The following is a 21289-nucleotide window of genomic DNA, read 5'->3' as shown; positions in this document are numbered from 1 at the left end:
TACACTTTCACTGACTCCCGAAGGGCTGGCTCTGTTAAGGACCCAGTGACAGAGCCTGTGTGTAACAGGCAAGCCTAACCTCAGCCTTTGTCTAATTTGGTCACTTTGAATCGCAGGTGCTTGCCTCGGTTACCATCTCTCCAGATGACAGCTTCCAGGACCTTCAGAATGCTAACCAGACATTCAAAGGTGCTACAGATATGCTTCCCGGGAGGTACCTTTCTGTGCTCCAGGATGCTCTAGCCCAGCAGAATGACCCTCACTCACAATTCTCAGTAGAAGAGGTAAGCTGCAATGCACACTGACGACCAGGAACACACGAGCAGACGTGCCTTCTTCTAGAAAAGGCACGACAGGGCAAGTGGAGTCCTTACCTAGTGGCAGGATCCCATACAGGGTGACGAGCTGTCGGACATCCAGGAGGGAAGGCATGGGTTCTATGGACACCTGGCGAAGAGTAGTCCCCAAGTAGCTGTACTCACCTGGGGAGAAAAAAAAATAGAGGACAAATGAATGGGAAACTATGCTACTCTGAGTTGCATAATTTGGACACTTGCAAAATTAACACAGGATACAAATTTAACATTTCTGAGCAGATATAATTATATTATGGAGAGTCATTATAAAGAACTTGTCAGATAAAGGCTTGAAGAAAAACTGTCCAGCCACAAAAACGTTTCTATACTCGCTACAATAACTGGGAATTATGTTGAGTATGATACTAACCTCCCAGTATTTTAAAGAATAACCTTTGAATGTTGAATATGTGAAGAGCAAAGTTCTAAAATGAAGAACATACAAAGTAAACTAAAATACGGCAGGTTTGGTTTAATTTCTATTCCAAGAGATTATGTCTAACATTTGCACAAACTTTAAAAATAACTTACTTAAGATGGATGTGAAATTTGTATTGAAGCCGTGTAAATCTGAACGTGAAATGCAATCATTTGAAAGGTAGGATCTGAGTCTAATTTAGGATAAATAGAAACATCTCTTATTGAGGGTGATATTCATTAACATTTTTATCGTTTTTAAAGGATTACCAAAGGAATAATATCGAAATAAATCTTTACATGTTTAATTAGAAGGCATCAAAGAGCTTAATTGTAACTAGTCATAAATCTGAAGTGTTATTTTCTAACTAATTTAGATAAGGTCACCACGAAAATTAGTTTTGCTGCCTTCATTTGTCATGAGGATGGACTTTTACATGCTCATATGATTCTCTCTTGATTTGTACCTGAATCTGAAGGAAAAATATTCGATAAACGAATCACAATCTCTTGATGTTTTTTTTCCTGACTTTTTCTTTTCATAACATGTATGGATCTTGCAGAGCTTTCAGTGTTATATATGTACAACAAATGCCTTTATGTGTGTATGAAAACACTGAAGAAATACATGTAGGTGTCTATGAAATCCTGAAGATATCAAGGGCTTTAAAGCATTTTCAAATGCTAAGAAAATGAGAGTTAAAATCCAGATAATGATGGCTGTTTTGTTGTGGGCCACAGCCTTTCAAAGCCTCCGCATGAGAAAAAGTCCTTGGCAAGGGCAATGGTCTTGGTGAGGGAAATGAGTGATAATGAAAGCATCTATTATGGCTTCCGATCTGCACGCTTTTTAATGAGCAGGTAATAAATAGAAGAGTGGTTCATTTCGCCTTCACTAGAGCAGGAAGGGATCCTGCAGCCACCGTTAAATCCAGCACTTATTGCTGTAAACATGGCATTGGGGGGGCATAAAAGTGACCCCATTTTCCTGCTTAAGTAAATCCAAGTTAATACCCAGATGCGCCATACTTTCTAGACCCTACTTAGACAAAGGAAGTTGAACTGGTGGGTGTTGGTTCTGATAGAAGGAATGACCCTTTGCCAAGTGAGGAAACTCATTCTGAAAGTGTGTTACTACGTTTTGCTATTGCCCAGCATGGAAGCCATAAGCTCTTCCCAGGGACTCATTCAGAATTTAGAGACTTCAGGATTCCCTGCACAGACACCAGGTCTTCCACGAGCGAGGGAAGAAGGAAACAGCAGATGAAGAGGTGTTGGAGATAGAAAGCATGAAAAAGGGCAAGGAAACCTAGGACAACAGCGGGAAAAGAAACAGCACTGTGTTAGGGGTAGGACTGTGTCCCCTTAAAAATCCGTATGTCAGGGCTTCCCTGGTGGCGCAGTGGTTGAGAGTCCACCTGCCGATGCAGGGGACGCAGGTTCGTGCCCCGTTCCGGAAAGATCCCACATGCCGTGGAGCGGCTGGGCCCGTGAGCCATGGCCACTGAGCCTGTGCATCTGGAGCCTATGCTCCGCAACGGGAGAGGCCACAACAGTGAGAGGCCCGCGTACTGCAAAAAATAAAAAATAAAAAAATCCATATGTCAAAGCCTAACCTCCAGTATCTCAGAATGTGACCTTATTTGGAAACAGGATCATTGCAGATGTAGTTAATTAAGCTGAGGTTATCAGGGTGGGTCCTAGTCCAATATGACTGGTGTCCTTTATAAAAAGGGGAAGTTTGGACACAGACACACAGGCAGGGAGGAGGTCATGTGAGGGATGAAGGCAGAGATGGGGTGATACAGCAGAAGCCAAGGATCGCCAACGACTGCCAGCAAACCACCAGGGGACAAGACGAGGGATGAGAGGAAGAGGTCAGTTTAGGCCATGTGAGCCCCAGGGCAGTTCAGCATCCTGGCAGGGGAGGGCTGACAAGTCCAGGGAGCAGGACAGAGGTGGGGGCTTGAAGGGGCTCTTAGGCCACAGCCAAGAGATTCCTTCTCAGAGCCTCCAGAAGGAACCAACCAACACTGCTGACACCGTGGACTTGGACTTCTGGCCTCCAGAACTGGGAGAGAGTAATTTTCTGCTGTTTAAGCTGCCCTACTGTGGTACTTGTTAGAGCAGTCCTAGCAAATGAACACAGAAGGAGGAACTAATTGTAGAGAATAGGAACATACGAGCACACTTAAAAAATATTTGAGAAATCAAGGTGCAATCAGCTTCTAACGTTTCCATTCTACCCCACACAGCATTGAAAAGAGAAGAACAGACAATTGATAAAAAATAATAGCCTCTTAAAAAAGTTACTCAAAGAAAAGGAGTGAGAGAACACAGGAGGCCTCAAGTCAGCAGACAATGCTCGTAGGACTTGGGCCCTCCCACCTGCACCAGGACATGCCAGCTCTGCCCCGGGCACTGCCAGGGCTGCACAGAGCATCTTCTGATGATGATGAGCACGGTGACACATGCTACGTGGTTACAATCCAGGTTCCTGAATTGTTTATACAATAAAAATTTATGTTGGATGCAGGCTACCAGCTTCCAGAATGAGGTCGACAGAGAGACTTCTCAGGTTAACTTTTTGTTGCAACAGCTCTGCCAAGATTATGCACCCTGGGGCCCAGGTATTCCGAAGCTTCAGATGTTTTTCACATGTAATGTCTAAGTCAAGTCTTCTAAGGTGGGCTTCTGAGGAACCCTTTGAATCTTCTTGTTCTTAGGACAGGCCCTGGATGCCAAGGAGAAAGTGAGAAGCACCAGCCCTGGCCTGGGTGTCAATGTTCCCAACGAACGCAGCAGCTCCAGAACCATAGGCAGAGCCAGGTAATTTAGGGGAGTATTGGCTGTGTTTGTTCCCTCTGTATTTTCCCCCTGAGCAGCGGCTGACCCAGGTGCCTCGTGCTTCTGCGACGTGCACAGGGAGGGAGGGGCACGGAGGCACCGGGAAGTCACAAGCCCTCTTGCTGGCAAACCCTGAGTCCGCGGAAGGAGAGGTGAGATCACCACCGCAGCAACACAGGGAGACAGCTAGCTAGCCCTCGAGCGCTCCATTTCCTCACTCATTAAACTGTCACAGCAATTTAGTGAGGCGGTTGCTGTTATTATCCTCATAATTGTGGAAACTGAGGCACAGAAAGATTACAGAAAGCCCCAGCAACCCAGAGGGTGGGAGCTTCAGAGGCAGGAGGGAGAAGACATTCCCAGCCTGGGCGGGACAGCTCGTCAGTGGGTCTCTGGTCAGTGGGCATCAGCCCTGTGTCCTGGTGGCATGGAGGATGAGCGAGCAGGGGAGAGAGCCCCTCGCTGAGAGAGGGCCCAGGCAGGCATGAGTGGCCCCCGCAGGCACCAAGGGGTCGTGGAGGATGCCCGTGCCCAGAATCTCTCCCCAGCATCCAGGCACCATTTGGGAATCAGGGACCTTGATGGTACCTGGGGGCAGGGGTGGAGGCTTGTAAGAAGGATTGAATTTGAATAACCTTGGCAGTTTAGCCCTCGTGATGCTAAGTTATGGTGATTTAAAGAATAAGGAAATGTGCTATTTCTTGCACACCCAAGCTTGTGGCGGGAGCTTGTTCCTGGGCACAGGGTCAGCGCTCCGAGCTGGGCAGGTGCGCAGGGTCAGAGCAAGGAACTGGGGGTGGGGGAGTTGGGGGCTGGGCCTTGGGGGAGCCAGACATTACGAACTTGAGTTTCCTGCCTTCCAAGTCTCTTTCAGCCCTAACTGCTGTGATTCTAGCGTGTATTTGGATTTGAGTGGTGTTTAGAAAAGAGTGGAAGCCCCCCAAACAACTCGTGTCCCGGCAGTGCTGAGCCGGGCTGGCTGTGAATCCAGGGCTCCTGGGCTGTGGGGAATGTCCAAACCTTGCGGCCACATTCTGAGTTAGAGGGTTTGTACTCCGTCCCCGCCTGCATGGGGAGTTGCTGAGGCACAGCCAACACCCGCCCTGCCCTGCTTGTCCAGCTTTGGGCCGGCTGGACAAGGAGAAGGGGTAATGCCCCAAGGTTTCTTTTTCACCTTTACTTTAAGGTCTGGTACTTTTATTAGAATACATCTTGGTGTTGGTCAATTGGTGTTGATATTCTCACGTACAAAATGTGATCATTCATTATGTGGTTTGCATTTCTGTTTTAGGAAATTTTTCATTAATAAAAATTCTTAGTATTTGGCTTTGGTTTTCTTCTTCAGGGATGTGTATTATCTTTGCCTGCCTATGTGAATTCTCTTTGTCTATCTTTAGTACTTGTTACTTTCCTCTGAAACCTTTTAATCTTGTTCTTCTAGTTTTATTTAAAAAAAAATTCTGTCTTGGGCTTCCCTGGTGGCGCAGTGGTTGAGAGTCCGCCTGCCGATGCAGGGGACATGGGTTCGTGCCCCGGTCCGGGAGGATCCCACATGCCGCGGAGCGGCTGGGCCCGTAAGCCATGGCTGCTGAGCCTGCACGTCCAGAGCCTGTGCTCCGCAACAGGAGAGGCCACAACAGTGAGAGGCCTGTGTACCGCAAAAAAAAAAAAAAAAAAAAAAAAAAAAAATTTCTGTCTTTCACATTTCATTTCTCTAATTTTTTTCTCTAATTTTTCTAATTCCATTTTATGTATTCTTATATATCTTCTATAATTTTCTTAATGTATATTAGCTTGGTTTGAAAGAGTAGGTTCCAGTTATGTCTGCTTTGTGGACATGTCCTTTTGTGATGACACTTTGCTTCTTATTCTTTCTTTTTTAATAGATATCTGGCATGGGCTTTGACCTTGAAATTTTCCATTGCATAAATTTATATGAGTTAATACTCCTATATGTTTAGAAGATAGTTTAGGTCAGGGTAGCTTTTTAAGTTTCATAGAGTCCCCTCTTCTGTTGTTTTCATATATGTTATTAGTATGGTGGCTTGCTTTTCGAGATGTCCTTGTTCTGTTCCCCTCCCCCAATTTATTCTGGACCTTTTCTCTCCCTCATCTCTGTAGTTCCTATTCAATTGTGATTCTACTCCCACGAGTTTCTTCTCAGTATAAGGTGGTGTCTTGGAGGGGTCAATTTCAAGAGTGTCCAGAGGTTGGACTGTTCTCGTCCGTTCATACTTTCTGATTCTATCCATTTTCACGCATCTGCTGTTGAAGTGGGCAAACCCCTCCCAATTCCAGCTGCAGTTACTACCCTGGTCTGCTGTGCCTTCCAGTGAGTGCTTGCTGGCTATTTTGGGGTTCTTTTGTTTTTTGTCCCCAGTGGCTTGCACTTTGGGCTTTGAGGGGAAACTTGGTTATTTCATTTTTGTGTTAATGTTGTCCACAGGTTTTTGCTTTTGCCATCTAGTTTCTTTGTCTGTTTTGATGTGGGGATCTGGGAAGACCCACTGCCATCTTTTCAAGCTAAGGATCTTAACCGGGAAAAAGAAGACAAACGTGGAAAAGACCAAACGGAGCCAATCCTTGTGGCCATTTGACTGATTTTGCTAGACTGGGTCACTTACATTTGAGGTCACTCTTAAGAGGTTGATTTCATTTGCTTTGACCTTAAGCATCTTCAAGATGCTGCCTGGAAACTGACAAAGAGATCAGCGAGCAAGTCCAAGATGGATAAGAAATTAGTAAGAAGATGAGAAATATGACCATTAATTCTCTGAGACTCTACCATGTGCTAGGCACTGTACTAAAAACTAGGGATTCAGTGATAAGCAAAAAAGACATGATATGAAGAAAGAAACCAGACAAGGAGAGAGAGCACTGAGAGATCCCAGTCGTAAGTAAAGAGGTAGGGTTCTGCTAAAAGTGTTATTTTTTCATATGAACAGAATTAACAGAACATAATCAAGGCAATCCAGGAGAAAACCCTGCAGTACTTGAATAAGAACCACATAAAATAAATAGAAACCCAACAGATATTCCAGTACATATTCTGGTAAAATCTTACACCATTAGGAAATATGAAGGCTCCTCCAAGCCTTTCCAAGAAGGAAATGTGGCTTTATTTCAAAGGGATTAAAGTGATCATTTTTTTGATCCAAGGGAAATGTCAGCCTTTTTGCTCCTGCAGGCCAAAACTGGGTCAGTGTAAACATTGGAATGAATAACTCGGAAATGGGTTGTAATACAATTTTAAAAAGAGAGAATCCATCTGTCTACTCTAATACCAAAATAATTTTAAAAGGAGGGTGGGAGGGAAATCTCTCCAGAAGAATGGTACCTGCTAGAAGAGGAGGCAGAAATAGAATATTCCCACTTTACAACCACCATAGCAAAAACTGAGGCAGGCAGAAGTCATCGGCGGATGCCTAAACCTTTAAGATGGTTGGGAACAGAATCTCCAGAGCCTCAAACTATCCCCCACAGATTATTCATTGATTACAAAGTGGAAAGTGGAGCTTTACAATGGAGAAATCTGTGGAACAGCACCTTCACCAGTGATTAAACTTAACATCACCAGTGATGGGACAAAGCATCATTTTTGTGCCCTCAATGTGAAAGACTTGGAAGGACACACTATGACCTGTAGTTTTCCTGTAAAAAATGTTTAACATGAAGCAAGTCAGGAGGAAACCATCAAACCATCAAACCAATTCAGTTGAAGGAGAGTCTTTAAAACAGCTCAGACTTTTTAAAAATGTCAGTGCTGTGAAGGACTGGAAAAGCCTGTAAATTGGTGCTGATTAAAGGAATGAAAGTGGACGAAGGAGATAGGACCATCACATCCATGATCCCTGACTGCATTTGGGATTGAGAAAGACAAACAGTTACAAAGGACATTATTTATTAGGACTAACGGGAAAACGGATTATTAATTAGATATTACCTAGTGGTAACAGTACGACATTAATGTTAAATTTTCTGAGTGTGATTATCTTTTCGTGGTTATGTAGGCGAATGTCCTCAGTTGATTGTAGATGTATGAAAGTGAAAATGATATCTGCGTTAGGGTGGTAGGAGGATGAAGAATTTTAAGCTTTAAATATGTTTTCAGATCCTCATGGTATTTTTTAAAAATTAAGAGAAAAACATTAGCTGAAGGTGGTGATAGCAAATGTCCCCTCTTTTTCCTCCCAACTACTCCTGTGGTGGCTTCTAGATGGAATTCTGGAAGGAATTTCTCCTGTGAGGACTCTGTGTTGGAAGAACCAGGGGCTGCCCCCTAGGGCATTTTGATAACCAGAGAGCATGAACAATTTCTCATTTCCTCAAGTCAGCTTAAGCCACAAAGAATGCCTCCAGGAACCTTGCTAGTAGGTTTGGAAACCTGCTTCTACCACATTAGGGGAGAGAGCTGGACCCATTAGATCACAGCACAGAATGAACTCAAATCAATTCAATCCAACAAACATTTACTGCAAGCCACTAAGGGCCAGATTTTAGGCTGGACAAAAGCACAGATGAAACATACTTCTGGCTGTTGGGTCCTCAAAACCCAAGGGGTGACATGCATCTGTGACACATACATGCATTATTCTTTGTGTACCTTACCAATGTAATCAGAGAGGTTGACTTTCAGAGCCTGGATAAGTAAGCCTTCTTCCACTAGTTCCTTATACAGAGATTCGATGGTCCTGGGGATAAAGCAGACCATCTATTCTGTGAGCAAACACATCAAATCAGCAGTACTGATGTTAATCATCACATACTCAAGAGAACTTTAACCAGATCTCATTCAAAGTACATTTGTATGTATGCAAATAAATTGATTTTTGAAGCGTTACTACAATTTGGGGATAAATTAGGCTTTTAAAAAACAATACTTGCACTCGTCCACGGGTATACCTGAGGTTTCCCATTAATAAGAATTATATCTTTGGGCATCTGAGACCAGCTATGACTCCTGCAGTCTGCCCTTTCGTCAGCCTTCATGATGGCACAAATATGAATTAGAAATTACCCAATAATAGTAACGTAATGGGGCCATAATTATATATTCAGTTAGCATCTGCAAGCTGTAGTAAATCATCAATCCTTCGTGAAACTGACATTTCCTTTTAACTCCATAGCATAATAGTTTAAAAGAAATATCTATAAAAAACAAAGACTTATAATGGAAATCATTTTAATATGAAAGACAAAATATTATAATTTTTTAGGAGGATGGTATACTCTTCCATAGTGCTTACAGATGACAAAACCTCTTCTCTAAGGGGGCCTTGGGTATGTAGCCAGCATAGTGGTAATTTATACTACTTGAAGAAAAAATGGAGATAGTATCCCACTTAATGAATGAAACTCCCAATGAAATTAACTGGGGCTTGGCTTGCTGGAATTCAGATAGATTATGCTCAAATACGGTTCAGCAGAGTCCTTTGAGATGTTTTGTCTTTTCCCTTTTCATTTTTAGGGGCCTGATGCTTTGGTTCAACCCCAGTCTTTCTTTAGGCTGAAGAATTGTAAATATAACTATTTTTAAACTGTTCTTTGATTGTTCAATGATCCAAATTAGTGTGATTAAAAGAGACTCAAGAACATCAGTGAGATTCAAGCCAAATACCATCGGGATATATGTTAATTCAATGACTCCAGTCTTTGGTTGACTGAAATTTTATTCTATCAAATATATTTAAAATAGTGTGCCCTCAGCTGAGAATTAAGAAAGTTTTAATTGTAATAGAATTTGGGATGACAGTATCTGACCTATACCAAGGCAGTATCAACTGTAGTGTTTTTTTTTTTTTTTTTTTTTTTTTATTTTTTTTATTTTTTTTATTTTTTATTTTTTTTATTTTACAAATTTAATCAGTTATACATATACATACGTTCCCATATCCCCTCCCTTTTGCGTCTCCCTCCCACCCTCCCTATCCCACCCCTCCAGGCGGTCACAAAGAACCGAGCTGATCTCCCTGTGCTATGCGGCTGCTTCCCACTAGCTATCTACCTTACGTTTGGTAGTGTATATATGTCCATGCCGCTCTTTCACTTTGTCACAGCTTACCCTTCCCCCTCCCCATATCCTCAAGTCCATTCTCTAGTAGGTCTGTGTCTTTATTCCTGTCTTACCCCTATGTTCTTCATGACATTTTTTTCTTAAATTCCATATATATGTGTCAGCATACAGTATTTGTCTTTCTCTTTCTGACTTACTTCACTCTGTATGACAGACTCTAGGTCCATCCACCTCATTACAAATAGCTCAATTTCATTTCTTTTTATGGCTGAGTAATATTCCATTGTATATATGTGCCACATCTTCTTTATCCATTCATCCGATGATGGACACTTAGGTTGTTTCCATGTCCTGGCTATTGTAAATAGGGCTGCTATGAACATTTTGGTACATGTCTCTTTTTGAATTATGGTTTTCTCAGGGTATATGCCCAGTAGTGGGATTGCTGGGTCATATGGTAGTTCTATTTGTAGTTTTTTAAGGAACCTCCATACCGTTCTCCATAGTGGCTGTACCAATTCACATTCCCACCAGCAGTGCAAGAGTGTTCCCTTTTTTCCACACCCTCTCCAGCATTTATTGTTTCTAGATTTTTTGATGATGGCCATTCTGACTGGTGTGAGATGATATCTCATTGTAGTTTTGATTTGCATTTCTCTAATGAGTAAAGATGTTGAGCATCCTTTCATGTGTTTGTTGGCTGTCTGTATATCTTCTGTGGAGAAATGTCTATTTAGGTCTTCTGCCCATTTTTGGATTGGGTTGTTTGTTTTTTTGCTATTGAGCTGCATGAGCTGCTTATAAATTTTGGAGATTAATCCTTTGACAGTTACTTCATTTGCAAATATTTTCTCCCATTCTGAGGGTTGTCTTTTGGTCTTGTTTATGGTTTCCTTTGCTGTGCAAAAGCTTTGAAGTTTCATTAGGTCCCATGTGTTTATTTTTGTCTTTATTTCCATTTCTCTAGGAGGTGGGTCAAAAAGGATCTTGCTGTGATTTATGTCATAGAGTGTTCTGCCTATGTTTTCCTCTAGGAGTTAACTGTAGTGTTTTGACTTGAATATTCGTTTAACATAAACATATGCGTAAAATATTAACATAAAATTGAATAAGATTCTCTAAAATAATCCAAACCAAATATCTTAAGACTCCAGGAACACAAATCTATATTTGGATCTTTCCAGTGAAATAAACTCTTGCGACAGAATAAAAAATTTCAACTCTAAAACTACCTTATATGGCTACCTTATATGGCTGAGCCAGTTTGAAAGCCTTAGGTCCCCCTTTTGTCTGGGCAGCCAACCTGCCAGCCTGGGGCTGCCTTGACTGAACAGAAAAGCATCATGCCCAGGAATGGTCAGGGAGGAATCCCAAATTGTAACCTAATAATAGATCATACGAATCTTTAACCAGGAAGTGGCTGAGAAGAGATGGTCCCTTTCTGAGCACGGCCACATACAGTGACCAGGAAGAGATGAGGGACCTAAGAGTGGTAAATCTATTTAAATTGATTTTTCAGGAGGCCACTACAATACTCAACAATAACAATCCCTGTGAATGGCAGGGAGCATGAAATGTCCCTTGAACACCTTGACTGTGAGCACACTGCTGAGTAGTTTTGTGATGGGGAAAAAAAAATAAACTAAACTAAATAAAATAAAACCACCTTATAAACTATGATAAAAATACTGATTTAAGGTTCATACTAACTGGATGAGAGAAACATAAGTTGTCTTACAGCGTCTTGGCAGAGAACTAGCCCATTTACTGAATCCCACTTAATGAATAACATTGAGTCTTTAAAATTAAAATGAAAAGCCTTCCAGGAATAGGATGATCAGGTATTTCTGTACTTTTGGGTATAAAAGTGAATAAAATACTACTGGTCTTTCTTCATTTCACTAGAGAATTGCTGTAGCTCATTTATAATAGTTCAACTGTAAAGAAACATATGCAAAGAACACATTCATTGGCTAACAGACACAGTCCATGAGCCACCCGTGTGTGCTCTGTGCTGTTAAAGCAGAATTGTATTCAGTTAAGCGACTCTTTAAATGAAGAGAGTGTGAATAGGTAATTTTAACTTAGTGGTCAACTCATCTTAGCAGATTGGAGTGTAGCTCTGGGTGGTCATTCAGTAAGACACTTAGCAGAATCTTCTTCTCCTGAAAGACTGAGGTCAGGACAAAGGAGAAAAGTGGCACGTGAAAGTCACTGAAAGACAGCAGTGGCCCTGCGGGTGGGCAGGGGCTGGACCTTCCTCCAGGAAAGGGACTACAACACCCCCCTGAGGAGGTGTCAGTGTTGGTGCATCGGTAGCTGGGTTCTCCCCAGGAACTGGGCGCCTGAGTCTCAGAATGCTGACCAGGCCGCGGTCAGCCAAAGCTCTTGACCTTGAACTTTTCCCTAAACAAGGGAACGTCATGTGAGGAAGCCTGCAGCTCCTCCCTCTAGCGATATCCTGTGGGAGGCTTTTCTCCCCAGAGCCGAAGCCCACACCAAGGCTGGGTGTCTCTCCAGAGGCTGCCTGCCAGGGCCCTGGGTGTGTGCACCAGCTCTGGTCCCTACTTCTCCTGTGGATGGTTCCGAGCTGGCTTCCTCTCTCGTGGGTCTTCTTTCAAGCAGAGTTTGGGACTGTATCAGCGCACCAAAAGGGGAACAAGGGAACACCCCAAACAGGGAGCAACCCCTGTTACCCATTAACCAACCCATGGGAAAAAAGGTATACGTGCAAAATGATTTCTGACATTCACTTCCTAGGGATTTTAATTAAATTCCTTGAAAATGTTTGAAAATCTAGGCCCTATTTATTTCCAATATTAAAGCACTGAAGGCCATTTCAGCTTAAAAATGAGCATTTATAATTATTCATTAATATTCAAGTTCAGCCGATGAAGCTCAAGGAAATGGAAGTATCCGTTTACAATGAGACAAATCCTCATCCTTTCCTTCAAGGAGCATTTATGAAGGGCTTCAGCGGGCCGGGCCCAGGGGCGGGCATGTAATATGAACTGTGTCTGCCCTCAAGGACTGCAGTCTGTGTTCCCTCAAAAGCTGTAGCAGGATGCTATTTCTCAAAAAAAATTTCTCGAGAACCCCATGAATTTTAAAACTTAAAAAAGTCACACGGCCTTAGAAGCGATGGGGCCTGAGTCTGCCTTCCAGGCGCCCCCTCTCCACTGCGTCTCCCCAGTCGAGGCTGCTGGCCTGCAGGCAGGACTGCAGAGAGGTCTCCATGCTTTCCCCCACCACACTCTTCCAGGATGAAGGGGTGTGGTGTACAGAGCGGTGGGGGGTTGCCTTTCCCAGACCAGGCCGAGGACTCAGGCTGTGTCCTGTGCTCTTTTCTGCGGTGCCCCCACCCGTGTGCACCCCTCACCTGTCAGCCGTTGGGTCTTTATCCTGCTTCCCCACTTTCCATGTTTTGTCTTTCTCCTTTTTATTTTTCTGGAAGAAAATGGAAAAAAAAACCCATTTAGTAAAAACAAACGTCGTGCAAACAAGAAAAATGAGCTCTAGAAATTAGCTAAGGAAGCTGATTTTGGGTGGTGGCGTAGGGGAATGGGAGGTGGGAAGTCAATCGCGGTACATGGAGCTGCAACACTTACTTCATGAACATAGGGACTGCCAAGTGAGGTGGCCACACGGAAACCTGCACAGACTGTGAGTCCCAACAGGCCCCGAGCGTTCTGGTTCTTCTTCTGGGCCCTGGGACGCTTGCTACAAAGGATGAGAGTGCCGAGCGCACAGGCAATCAAGCTGTGCTTTTCTTTGGTATCTGATCACCTCTCTGTGAGCATCAGGACCCAAACCTGGAGCCCAAAGAGTGAGGCAAACATCCAACTTTGGTTCCCAAAGGGCTTTGCACTCAGGTCCTTGTGCCGGCTAGAGGGCAGTGCTCAGAATGTGGTCCGTTAAAGCAGTGCTTATGGCTGCACTATTCTGTCTAAAGTATCCACCAGTACCTCCCCATTGCCCACAGGATAAAGTTAAAATTCCGCAGCCTGGCCCCTATCTTCCTTTGTTGTCTCATCTTCTATCCCAGGCCTTCTCAGGTGACTCTTGCTCCCTATATTTCATTCAGGCTTTCATTTATTGTTTTTATTGAAGCATAATGTACATAAAGTATACCCACGTCAGGTTGATTAATATTTTACATTTAATTTTTACAAATAACTACCACCCAGCTGAAAATACAGAACATATTTCACCATTCCTGAATTCTCGCTCACACTGCTCTCCGGTCTATAGGTAACCACCACTCTGACTTCTCTGGGGATTCGCATTGCCTGTTCTTGAACATGGAATCTTACAATATAAACTGCTTTTTAAAAAATTTAACATCTTTATTGGAGTATAATTGCTTTAAAGTGTTGTGTTAGTTTCTGCTGTATAACAAACTGAATCAGCTACATGCATATGTATACCCCTATATCCCCTCCTTCTTGCATCTCCCTCCCACCCTCCTTATCCCACCCCTCTAGGTGGTTGCAAAGCACAGAGCTGATCTCCCTGTGCTATGCAGCTGCTTCCCACTAGCTATCTATTTTACATTTGGCAGTGTATATATGTCCATGCCACTCTCTCACTTCGTCCCAGATTACCCTTCCCGCTCCCCGTGTCCTCAAGTCCATTCTGTGCATCTGTGTCTTTATTCCTGTCCTGCTCCTAGGTTCATCAGAACCATTTTTTTTAAGATTCCATATATGTTAGCATACAGTATTTGTTTTTCTCACTTCACTCTGTATGACAGACTCTAGGTCCATCCACCTCACTACAAATTACTCAATTTCATTTCTTTTTATGGCTGAGTAATATTCCATTGTAAATATGTGCCACATCTTCTTTATCCATTCATCTGTCGATGGACACTTAGGTTGCTTCCATGTCCTGGCTATTGTAAATAGAGCTGAAATGAACATTGTGGTACATGACTCCTTTTGAGTTACAGTTTTCTCAAGGTATATGCCCAGTAGCAGGATTGCTGGGTCATATGGTAGTTCTATTTTTAGTTTTTTAAGGAACCTCCATACTGTTCTCCATAGTGGCTGTATCAATTTACATTCCCACCAACAGTGCAAGAGGGTTCCCTTTTCTCCACACCCTCTCCAGCATTTATTGTTTGTAGATTTTTTGATGATGGCCATTCTGACTGGTGTGAGGTGATACCTCATTGTAGTTTTGATTTGCATTTCTCTAATGATTAGTGATGTTGAGCATCCTTTCATGTGCTTGTTGGCAATCTGTATATCTTCTTTGGAGAAATGTCACTTTAGGTCCTCTGCCCATTTTTGGATTTGGTTGTTTGTTTTTTTGATATTGAGATGCATGAGCTGCTTGTATATTTTGGAGATTAATTCTTTGTCAGTTGCTTCATTTGCAAATATTTTCTCCCACTCTGAGAGTTGTCTTTTCATCTTGTTTATGGTGTCCTTTGCTGTGCAAAAGGTTTTAAGTTTCATTAAGTCCCATTTGTTTATTTTTGTTTTTATTTCCATTTCTCTAGGAGGTGGGTCAAAAAGAATCTTGCTGTGATTTATGTCATAGAGTGTTCTATGTTTCCTCTGAGTTTTATAGTGTCTGGCCTTATATTTAAGTCTTTAATCCATTTTGAGTTTAGTTTTGTGTATGGTGTTAGGAAGTGTTCTAATTTCATTCTTTTATGTGTAACTACCCAGTTTTCCCAGCACCACTTATTATTATTTTTTAACATCTTTATTGGAGTATAACTGCTTTACAATGGTGTTAGTTCCTGCTTTATAACAAAGTGTACCAGCTATACATATACATATATCACCATATCTCTTCCCTCTTGTGTCTCCCTCCCTCCCACCCTCCCTATCCCACCCCTCTAGGTGGTCACAAAGCACCGACCAGCACCACTTATTGAAGAGGCTGTGTTTTCTCCATTGCATACTCTTGCCTCCATTATCAAAGATAAGGTGACCATATGTGTGTGGGTTTATCTCTGGGCTTTCTATCCTGTTCCATTGATCTATACTTCTGTTTTTGTGCCAGTACCATACTGTCTTGATTACTGGAGCTTTGTAGTATAGTCTGAAGTCAGGGAGTCTGATTCTTTCAGCTCCATTTTTCTTTCTCAAGATTGCTTTGGCTATTCGGGGTCTTTTGTGTCTCTATACAAATTGTGAAATTTTTGGTTCATACCAATGGAAAAATGCCAAAGGTATTTTGATAGGGATTGCATTGAATCTGTAGATTCCTTTGGGTAGTAGAGTCATTTTCACAATGTTGATTCTTCCAATCCAAGAATATGGTATATCTCTCCATCTGCTTGTAACAACTTTAAGTTCTTTCATCAGTGTCTTATAGTTTTCTGCATACAGGTCTTTTGTCTCCTTAGGTAGGTTTATTCCTAGGTATTTTATTCTTTTTGTTGCAATGGTAAATGGGAGTGTTTCCTTAATTTCTCTTTCAGATTTTTCATCATTAGTGTATAGGAATGCCAGAGATTTCTGTGCATTAATTTTGTATCCTGCTAGTCTACCAAATTCATTGATTAGATCTAGTAGTTTTCTGGTAGCATCTTTAGAATTCTCTATGTATAGTATCATGTCATCTGCAAACAGTGACAGTTTTACTTCTTCTTTTCCAATTTGGATTCCTTTTATTTCTTTTTCTTCTTTGATTGCCAGGGCTAGGACTTCCAAAACTATTTTGAATAACAGTGGTGGGAGTGGGCAACCATGTCTTGTTCTTGATCTTAGAGGAAATGGTTTCAGTTTTTCACCATTGAGAATGATGTTGGCTCTGGGTTTGTCATATATGGACTTTATTATGTTGAGGTAGGGTCCCTCTATGCCTACTTTATGGAGAGTTTTTATCATAAATGGGTGTTGAATTTTGTCGAAAGCCTTTTGTGCATCTATTGAGATGATCATATCGTTTTTATCCTTCAATTTGTTAATATGGTGTATCACATTGATTGATTTGAATATATTGAAAAATCCTTGCATTTCTGGGATAAGCCCCACTGGATCACAGTGTATGATCCTTTTAATGTGTTGCTGGATTCTGTTTGTTAGTATTTTGTTAAGGATTTTTGCATCTATGTTTTTGCATCAGAGATATTGGCCTGTAGTTTTCTTTCTTTGTGTCATCTTTGTCTGGTTTTGGTATCAGGGTGATGGTGGCCTCGTAGAATGATTTTGGGAGTGTTCCTCCCTCTGCTGTATTTTGAAAGAGTTTGAGAAAGATAGGTGTTAGCTCTTCTCTAAATGTTGGGTAGAATTTGCCTGTTAATCCATCTGGTCCTGGACTTTTGTTTGTTGGAAGATTTTTAATCACAGTTTCAATTTCAGTGCTTGTGATTTCCATTTGCATGGAATATCTTTTTCCATCCCCTCACTTTCAATCTGTATGTGTCCCTAGGTCTGAAGTGGGTCTCTTATAGACAGCATATGTATGGGTCTTGTTTTTGTATCCATTCAGCCAGTCTATGTCTTTTGGTTGGAGCTTTTAATCCATTTACATTTAAGGTAATTATCAATATGTATGTTCCTATTCCCATTTTTTAATTGTTTTGGGTTTGTTATTGTAGGTCTTTCCCTTCTCTTGTGTTTCCTATCTAGAGAAGTTCTTTTAGCATTTGTTGTAGAGCTGGTTTGGTGGTGCTTAATTCTCTTAACTTTTGCTTATCTGTAAAGGTTTTAATTTCTCCATCAAAACTGAATGAGATCCTTGCTGGGTAGAGTAATCTTGGTTTCAGGTTTTTCCTTTTCATCACTTTAAATATGTCCTGCCACTCCCTTCTGGCTTGCAGAGTTTCTGCTGAAAGATCAGCTGTTAACCTTTTGAGGATTCCCTTATATATTATTTGTTGCTTTCCCCTTGCCTCTTTTAATATTTTTTCTTTGTATTTAATTTTTGATAGTTTGATTAATATGTGTCTTGGCATGTTTCTCTTTGGGTTTATCCTGTATGGTACGCTCTGTGCTTCCTGGACTTGACTATTTCCTTTCCCAGGTTAGGGAAGTTTTCAACTATAGTCTCTTCAAATATTTTCTCAGACCCTTTCTTTTTCTCTTCTTCTTCTGGGACCCCTATAATCTGAATGTTGATGCATTTAATGTTGTCCCAGAAGTCTCTGAGATTGTCCTCAATTCTTTTCATTCTTTTTTCTTTATTCTGCACCCTGGCAGTTATTTCCACCATTTTATCTTCCAGCTCACTTATCTGTTCTTCTTCCTCAGTTATTCTGTTATTGATTCCTTCTAGAGTATTTTTAATTTCAGTAATTATGTTGTTCATCACTGTTTGTTTTCTCTTTAGTTCTTCTAGATCCTTGTTGCATGTTTGTTGTATTTTCTCAATTCTGTTTCCGATATTTTGGATCACCTTTACTATCATTACTCTGAATTCTTTTTCAGGCAGGTTGCCTATTTCGTCTTCATTTATTTCGTCTTGTAGGTTTTTACCTTGCTCCTTCATCTGTAACATTTTTTTTTGTTGGTTCATTTTTTTTTTTTGATGGGTGGTGCTGTATTCCTGTCTTACTGGTTGTTTGGCCTGAGACGTCCATCTCTGGAGTTTGCAGGCAGTTGGATAGAGCTGGGTCTTGGTGCTGAGATGAGGACCTCTGGGAGGCCTCACTCTGATTGATATTCCCTGGGGTCTGAAGTTCTCTGTTAGTCCAGTGATTTGGACTTGGAGCTCCCATCACAGGAGCTCGAGCCCAACCTTGAGCCCAGAAACTTTGTGGCGTGGTTAAAAAAAGAAAAAAAAAGAAAGGAAGAAAGAAAAGAAAAAAAGGAGCAGTAGAATATCAAAGAATAAAAAACAAAAAAAATTAGAAAGATAAAAAATATATTAGGAAAAATAAAACTACAGTTGAAACAACTGCCACAAGATAAAATAAACCACAACAGAAAAAAGAAAAAAAAAAAAAAGGTTGTGTGGGCAAGAAGCCAAAAGGAGAGAACAATAACAAAGTATAAAGAATTGAAACAAAATTAGAAAAAGGAAAGATTTATTAGGAAAAATAAAAATATAAAAGAATCAACATCAATGAATCAACAAGGTTAAACAGAACTCCAACTGAAAAGAGGAAAAAACCAAAAGACTTGGCTATGCAGGTGGAGTTTAGGTGTGGGGTGGAACTTAGGCAGCGGTGGGGTTTTCGGTGGGGTGGAGCCTAGGCAGGTGGAGAGTGACGTTCAAGCATGGGGCGGGGCCTCTGCTTAGGACCTGTGCAGAAGGGGAGAGGCAGCACATTGGAAGGAGGGTCTCTGGAATGTGGAGTTCCAGAGTTTGGAGGTAGGGTCCTGAGTGAGGGTGTGTGTGGGGGGTTTAGGCCCAGCTTGTTAGGGTGGGTTTCCGAGTGTAGAGGTGGGGCCCTGGGTGGGGGTGTAGGGGCGGCGCCTGGGCTCTGTGCCACAGGAGGGAGGCTCCGAGGGCACAGGATTAGGCCCAGGAGCCCAACAGGCTCCCCTCTGCCTGAGTGGACAGGGAAAGCACTGGCTGCGGCCCCTTCCATTCCTTCATGCCCCTCCCCCACTGTCTCCCCAAGGGTGTTCTCCGTTGCTTCTGGACCCCTAACCATGGGTGGGTTCCGCTGGGTGTAGGAACTCCCCTCCCCCAGCCACCCATCACGGGTGCCGGTCCCAGAGGTCTGGCCTTTACTTTTGTTCCCCTACCCTCCCTCCCACTCCCTCAGGACCTGTGCGGCTGGAGGGGTCCTCGGTGGCCAGAGGATCAGGCCTGGGATCTCAGCAGGCCCCCAGGGTCCCAAGTGGGGAGGGGAAACCTGGCCACGCTCCCCTTTGATCCTCCGCCCTCCCAATGGTCCCCCAATTTCCCCCTTCGGGCATGGGATCCCTTCCCCTCCCCCAGCTGCCCCTCAGGGACGCCAGTCCCTTCCAGCCTCCACTTCTCCTCTCCCTTCACTCCCCCCACTCCACGTCCTACCCAGTCACTGAGGATTCCTCCCGTCCCCTTAGGTGTCCGTGGTCCCCCAGCAGTGCCTGGTAGGTGCCCTAGTTGTGAGGAGATGTGAATTCCGTGTCCTCCTAGTCCGCCATCTTGACTCCACACTCCATAAACTCTTAGGTCTGGCTTCCTCCAATCAGTATTACAATTCCAAGATTCACATAGGCGGTTGCACGTAGGTATATTTCATGTTTTTCAGTATTTTAAAATTTTAAGTTCTTATTTTGAGATAATGGTGGATTCACATGCAGCTGTAAGAACTGCTATGGAGAGATGTAACCTTTAGCAGGTTTCTCCTAAGGGTAACATCTGGCAGAACTTTCTCACAAGGTCACAAGCATGATCTTGACTTGATACTGATACAGCTGAGATCCAGGATGTTTTGATCACCCCAAGGGTCCTTCCAGTTGCTCTTTCAGAGTAACCCTCGCTTCCCTCCCACAGCTAATCCAGCTTTACTAGAAACTTCTAATCTGTTCTGTTTCTATAGTTTTGTCCTTTCAGGAATGTTCTATCAGCAGAATCAAAGAGTATGTTACTTTCTTGCTTTTTATTCATCATAATTCTCAGGAAAATGTGTCCAGGTCATTGTATGCATGAATAGTTTGCTCTTTTTATTTTTTTATTGCTGTTTCTAGTTTTGGGCTATCATGAGTTGATTAGGGTGCAACAAATGTCTGTGTGTGTATGTGGAAGTTTTCATTTCTCTGGGATAAATGCTCATGAGTGCAATTGCTGGGTTCTATGGTAGTTGTATGTTTGTTTTTTTTAAGAAATGACAAATTTTGTGCAGAGTGGTCATACCATGTTACACTCCTACCAATCATGTAAAAGTGATCTAGTTTGTCCCCCGTTATCTTAGGCAATTGGTGTTGCCATTGCTTTTATTTTAGCCATCCTCATGGGTATGAACTGATTTCTCTGTGGTTTTAATTTGCATTTCTCTAATGGCTAACAATGTTGGACACCTTTTCTGTGCTCTTTTTCTCTCTGTACATCCACTTGGGTGAAATGTCTCCATGTCTCTTGTCCATTTTATAATCGGATTGTTTTGTTTTCTAACTGTTGAGTTTTGAGAGTTCCTTGTATGTTCTACATACTAGCTCTTCATCAGATACGTGCTTTACAAATGTTTTGTCCCAGTCTGTAGCTTGTCTTTTCACCCTCTTAACAGGGTCTTTCACAGAGCAAGCAAACAGTTTTAATTCTGATGAAGTTCAAATTTTCCTCTAATGGATTTGCGCTTGCAGTGTTAATTTTAAGAACTCTTTGCTAGCCTTACATCCCAAGGATTTTCTCCTATATTTTTTTTCTAAAACTTACAGCTTTACATTTTACATCTAAGTCCATGATCTGTTTTGAGTTATTTTTTGTACAATATGTGAGACTTAGCTCAAGGTTCTTTTTTTTTTTGTCTGTAGATATCCAGTTGCTCCAGCACCATTTATTGAAAAGGTTATCCTTCCTCCCTTGAACTGCATTTGCATCTTTGTCAAAAATCAGTCAGTCCTATTTGTGTGAGCCTATGTCTCAGTTGTCTGTTTTGTTTCATTGATCTACAGTTTAAACCTCTACCAATAGCAAACAGTCTTGATTACTGTAGCTGTATAATAAACCTTGAAATTAGGTAGATGGATTCTTTTTACTTTATTCCTCTTTTAAAAAATCGTTTTAGCAATTCTAGATTCATTGTCTTTCCATATAAATT

At 42.1% G+C, this 21289-nt stretch overlaps 1 protein-coding gene across 1 annotated transcript in view; it reads right to left on the bottom strand.

The window, feature by feature from the left end:
* IQCA1 (IQ motif containing with AAA domain 1) overlaps nucleotides 1–21289 on the bottom strand; it is a 177991-nt gene that overhangs the window by 51662 nt on the left and 105040 nt on the right. The window contains exons 12-14 of the mRNA XM_060105914.1: nucleotides 13013–13080; nucleotides 8229–8311; nucleotides 375–482 (exon numbers count right to left, since the gene is read on the bottom strand). Coding sequence (XP_059961897.1) covers nucleotides 375–482; nucleotides 8229–8311; nucleotides 13013–13080 — 259 coding nt within the window. The remainder of the gene's footprint in view (nucleotides 1–374; nucleotides 483–8228; nucleotides 8312–13012; nucleotides 13081–21289) is intronic.

Source organism: Mesoplodon densirostris, chromosome 8, assembly GCF_025265405.1.
Source record: "Mesoplodon densirostris isolate mMesDen1 chromosome 8, mMesDen1 primary haplotype, whole genome shotgun sequence".
In the NCBI taxonomy this organism is placed as follows: domain Eukaryota; kingdom Metazoa; phylum Chordata; class Mammalia; order Artiodactyla; family Ziphiidae; genus Mesoplodon; species Mesoplodon densirostris.
The sequence above is the reverse complement of the archived record's forward strand: the minus strand, read 5'-3'. Positions and strand labels throughout refer to the sequence as shown.